Source organism: Frankliniella occidentalis, unplaced genomic scaffold, assembly GCF_000697945.3.
Source record: "Frankliniella occidentalis isolate FOCC.00 unplaced genomic scaffold, Focc_3.1 Scaffold34, whole genome shotgun sequence".
Classification (NCBI taxonomy): domain Eukaryota; kingdom Metazoa; phylum Arthropoda; class Insecta; order Thysanoptera; family Thripidae; genus Frankliniella; species Frankliniella occidentalis.
Genome location: NW_026267164.1, coordinates 1,966,038 through 1,971,442, shown reverse-complemented (window position 1 = coordinate 1,971,442; position 5,405 = coordinate 1,966,038). Strand labels below are relative to the sequence as shown.

The window sequence follows — 5,405 nt, the reverse complement described above, 5'->3', positions numbered from 1 at the left end:
CAACTTGAGTTAAACACCATGTAATGTGCAAAATCACAACTTGCACACGTTGGTGTGCAAACATTGCACACTTGTTTTACCAGTGTCCGCAGGTATTTTTCACAGTGAAGGGTGTAAGTGTGCACTGCTGACGTGAGAGGTGGGATAAAGGGAGACGATTCCAAGGTGCGCCCGCTGCTGGGATCGTCCCACGAGCGCCGGGGGGCGTGCTCGGCTCGGCCCGGCGCGGCTCTGCCCGGCAGCCGAAGGGCAAAGGCTAAGGCCGCGCGCAGCCCGCGCAGCACGGCGCTACCTGGTGTCGGGTGGCGCGGCGTGGCCATGGGCCGTGGCGCGGGCGGAAGGCAGTCGGGGGAGAGACAAGGGAAGGGAAGTCGTGTCTTCCGCAAACGAGCCGCTCCATTCCCGTCGCCGGGGCGCGCACTATTTCGGGCTTCACTGGTGGGGTATTATTGTACCCCTTCCGCTGTGTGGGTGTTTGGGGAAGGGGAGGGGACCGGGGGTTGAATGCTGGTGGGCGGCCACGGGGCCCAGCCCGGAGAGGAGCAGACAGTATACACTCTCAATTCCTTACTGGACTTTTTTGACTATAAACGTTTTGGCGTTTTAAAACTTCCATATAATAATAGTTTTCCTCTCTTGCTGTTGACAAGATAGGTCGCATGTGTGTCCAAGTTACGTAGAAATTTTATGAGTCAACCGAACAACGGACAAAAAATTTAACATTTACAACAATTAGTAGAGCCAGAGGTGAAATTTGTCAAATGCGACTGACAAATTAATCCCCAGAGGATTGAGCGTGCAAAGAGGCGAGCGAGGCGAGGGCGGCAGGAGGGGGCAGCAGCCGCGGTCGCGGAGAAAATTGACCGGAAGTCGTTTGCGTGAAAACGAACTATACTCTGGCGTCGTAGCCCGGCACGGCGCGACCTTGGATAAGTAGTTGCAATCAGCAGCGAAAGGGGGGCGAAGTGAGGGGCCGCGCCGGCCGGCCGGGGGCCAGGAGGTTGGGGCGGCGCGGGCTGGCTGACGAGGCGCGGAGGGGACCGGGGCGGCGACGAGGGGGACGCTGGGCGGGCGGTGCGAGTGAGATGTGTGGACCCAGTCCTCCAGTACATCAGTGGGATGCGGTGATTTCCCCCGACCTTCCCCGCCGCCGGGCATAGCACGCATTCCAGCGAGCGGCCTTGCGACCCCCCACCCCCATCCCCTGTCTCTCGGGGTCACCTCTCGCCCGCATAGCGCGGCGTACTTTTGCCACCACCCCCCTCCTCCTACTACCCCCTGCGATGACAGGACTGGCCGCCTCCCCGCGGGCGACAAGCAGCAGCGGCGCGTCCGAACAAGAAGTGCGATAAGGATGACAAGGGCTTTGGATCCACAGAGGCGCTGGCCGGAGGCGGCTCGGTGGCGACAGTGGTCCAACTCCTCCCCTTCTTTTTCACTCGCTTCCCCATTCAGCGCGCCGGATTAGCAAAGCGCACAGAATTCATTAAAATGATTGGCTTGTCCCCGGAAAAAGAATAAAGGGAGAGGAGTGGCTGACGGGATTGGGGGGAGGGGGGCGATCTTTTATGCAGATTGCCCATAAATCGCGGAGGGTTGATCCAAAAACAGCGACCTTTCATAGGGTTGCTTCACAGGCTATAGCTATAACGCGGTATAGGGGGACGTCAACAATAATCGCCCAGAAAAAACTGAAACTTATAGCACCGAACGCAGTAGATGAGGGAAAACCATCAACCTATATGGTTGCAGCAACACGCACATGGTGATGCCAACAAAGAAAACAGGACGCCGAACAATTTTCATAGTTGATGTACCACACGAGTGTTCGTACAACGACATTTTGTATGGTTATTCCTGGTCTATACTATAGAATGGTTGCTACAAGTTCCAATTTTCCTGTGTGTGTTTTTCACCGTTTTTTACCGCCGGCGTGGTAAATTATGCGCGTTTTACGTTCCTCGCGCAGAATTGCTGCTGTATTTGCATTCGCCTGATGGTTATGTGCGAAATTCCGGCCTACGTTAATTCAGGCAGGTGTGCGGGTGCGGGTAGAGGGGGTGGTGCTGGTGCGGCACGCCACCGCGCTGTTAACATGCGGACTGCGCCGGGAGCCACCACCTTGCTGCATTCTGCTGCGTAGTGGAGGTCACCGTGGAGGGGAGGAGAGAAGAAAGTTGATAAATTATGTGACCCCAGTGATACTTAACACCTTTACTGCGTCAGTACCAGCCCCGACCGCCTGCAGAACCGAAGCAGAGGGAGGAACTTTCTCAACGGCCTCAACTTTCCGTCATCAAAGGGACGCGCAAGTTCCTTTCTTAATGGATTAGAGAGACGCAATTTACAAAGTTCGTCACACGACCAAAAAGCAGCTCGCAGCACTCGGGCGGGTGATCCGTCATCGTTTTAACCATTAAAGTTTCACGCGACTGTGTGGGGCACTCTGCGACACTCGCTCTCCTCCATGTACCACGCACACTACTACTGAGGTGGCCTGAGGAGGGGGGGAAGGGGGCAGCCACTAGTGTGAAAGGCCCTCCCACCCCGGGCTGGCCGCGGGCGTATCTGGCACAGGATGTGATGACGTCACACCCTCGCAGTCTAGGGTCTGGCCGGGGACGCGACCGCCCAGCCACCCTGCCTATCGCCCGGCGTCCCCGCCCCGCGGCGCAGCGAGCAGTGCAGCGCGGAGGCTGCATGCCATGTTTGGCCTCCAAAACGAGCAGGACGAGATAAACGAGCGGGAATGTGTTGGAGGAGCGTGCCCTCGGTGCAGCCCCCTCGGGAGTGTGTGACTAGGCCACTAGGGATTTCAACTCTCTGAAAAAATGTTTTTGGAAAAAATTTCTATACTCGTTTCTGTAATCGTAATCCGTAATTTTTTTCCCTGGAGAGTTTTATTCCTTTTTCAATTTATATGGAAATATTCCAAAAAATTTCGATTTTTTTCTGGGAAACTAGCCACCTTTTCATGGTCCTGGTGGACCACATCCATGCTGAGCTCCACTCACCTGTGAGGACGCAGCCCGCTAGCAGGAACAGGCAGCCGAAGGCGGGCAGGGCGAGCTGGCAGTTGGCGGCCACGACCACGCCGGCCACCAGCAGCCCGCCCTCGATCTTCTCGACGCGCAGCCGCGCCGAGGGGCAGCGCGACGCCACCGGGCCCAGGCTGCCCGACAGGCCGAGCGGCCCCCCGCCGCCACCGCCCCCGGGGCCCGAGCCGAACGAGCCCCCGCCGGCGGCGTGCTCCGCGGCCCTGCAAAAGAGAACGTGGCCATGAGCAAATCACACGATGGCGGCCAATTAGTTTGAGCGATGAGGGCGACAGCGGGGGGTATGGTGAGATAGAAAGTCTCAGGCGTCTGAGAGACAACCATACTACGTGGGTGTGGGTTAGGGGGGAGGGGCGGGGGATCCGGTTAGCAGTGAGGGATGTGCGTGACAGGGCAGGTATAGAGGTCACATAGAAATGATGGGTGATAGACGTCACCCACAAAAACGTGCGTGCGGTGTGAGCATGGCCGAAGACGCATATTCAATGCAGCGTGTGTTGGTAACCTCATGTTTCTGACACGTCGAGAACGTAAAACGGGGAGTCCAGCACCGGAAAAACGAGACTCGACACTCCTTATTGTCGTTCAGAGCGTCTGTGCGTGCGGTAGGACAGTCAAGCGGCGACCAGCTGGCCGGCGAGAGCCGCTCTACACGCTGCTGCAGCGCCGCCGGTGCTTGGCCGCCCTGCCCCGCCGCCCCGCTCCAGCACGGCCTGCCAGTCAGCCACCCGCGCGGCGGAGCGCCGCGCCAGGTAGGCGGACCCGCGGCGCACACCTGCGGCACCGCGGCACCGCGGCCTACCTGCCCGGCGGGCCCGAGGTGCGGGCGGCGGGGTACGCGATGTGCGAGGACATCCAACTGTAGAAGCGTCTAGCAGAGCGACTCTACGCAGGACTGGCGGACATAACTGTCATGATTACGAGCCCGTGACCGCCACACCGACCTGGTGCAACGGTCGAGGCAACGGAAATGGATGAGCGAGGAGACGAAAAAAACAAGTCGTTTTTAGACAGTACCAAAGATTGTCTCTGTACCCCCCTTCCCCTCAACCAGTCCACGGAAAAAGAAGGGAGGAAGGGGGGAGCTTCGTGGGCTGATCGAGCGGAAGGCCGCCGTTTTGGGCAGAGTGTCACTGCCCAGCACTTGAATTTCGCTCAAGTCAAATTTATAAAACATTTAGTGGAGTTTTCGTAAACGATTGACACATACCGGTGCGTTCGGTCAAGGAGAGGACTCGCAAGATCTCGCGAGTGCCGGAGTCGCTCCGAAGCCAGAGGGGAGACATTGGATCTCTTCAAGCTTGTTTAGGTCACTACATAACCTATACATAACGCTACGCTCACTCACTCAGTCGCCAGTCCCAGTCAGTTGTGTGCCAGAGCAACAGACGAGATAGACACAGAGTGAAATTTTAGTTTACTTCTCCGTGCAATGGAAATTTGTGAGCATGCCACAAGTCGCCAGCTGTCGGAATCGCTCGAATCGGTACGTATTTTTCACCTTCGTTATCGCTGAAACAAGCTCGCTCAGGCCCAGGCCTTGCTCGGGCTAAGATCAAGTTTATACCAAAAAAATGATCGGGGGAAACTATTTGAATATACTAACAGACGTTATGGATTTTTAAAGTGACGGTCTGGGTTAACATTTTGGTTGGTGACATAACCTAAATGACAAAGACAATCCATTATTACTAGCTATATGTACGCCAGATCACGTCTCGCGTAACAGGCTTCGCGATATCTCACGAAACACTATTACGCTGCGACGCGCCTGGCGCACATACAGCTAGGCCTGCGGCGCTGACACCCGAGACGAGTTAAGGAGAGGGCATTGGGGAACAGGGCCTTCCGGGGCCAAAATTTGACATACTCGAACCATTTGTCGGGGCCTTTTTACTCTAAACTTAGGGACATGAAACTTCTGCTGTTTCGGTAACGGTTTTCATTAAAAGTTTGAATTTTGACAGATTGTTATGTAAAAATCAACGTTTTAGAGATCTAGGTAATCTAGGGACCCTTAAGCTCTAAAGAGGGTGTAGTGCGACCTGTAGTTTAAGTATTACTCCGCCTTTACAATTCTGTGACATGCAGCCGTTTTACGATTTAATGGACCATTTTGTCTTTTTCACGTTATTTTCGCCAAGAAATGCCCCATAGCGCCGAAACGGTACAAGATAGAGCAAAACGGACGAAATTTTCGCCCTGAGGGCTATACTTTGACGAGTTACCCCTTAGTAACCCATAAAAAAATATTTGAAAAAAATACATTTTGCAACCTGCGGTTTTCGATTTTTAAAAAAGTCAATTTTTTGAGCTAGAATGCTCATCTTCGAACTCGATCTGTCTTTT

The 5,405-nt window shown here is 55.2% G+C and overlaps 1 protein-coding gene across 1 annotated transcript in view; it reads right to left on the bottom strand.

Annotated features, from left to right (window-relative positions):
• Window positions 1-5,405, bottom strand: part of LOC113217760 (uncharacterized) — a 48,812-nt gene that overhangs the window by 31,439 nt on the left and 11,968 nt on the right. Inside the window, exon 2 of the mRNA XM_052265999.1 lies at window positions 3,015-3,259. Coding sequence (XP_052121959.1) covers window positions 3,015-3,259 — 245 coding nt within the window. The remainder of the gene's footprint in view (window positions 1-3,014; window positions 3,260-5,405) is intronic.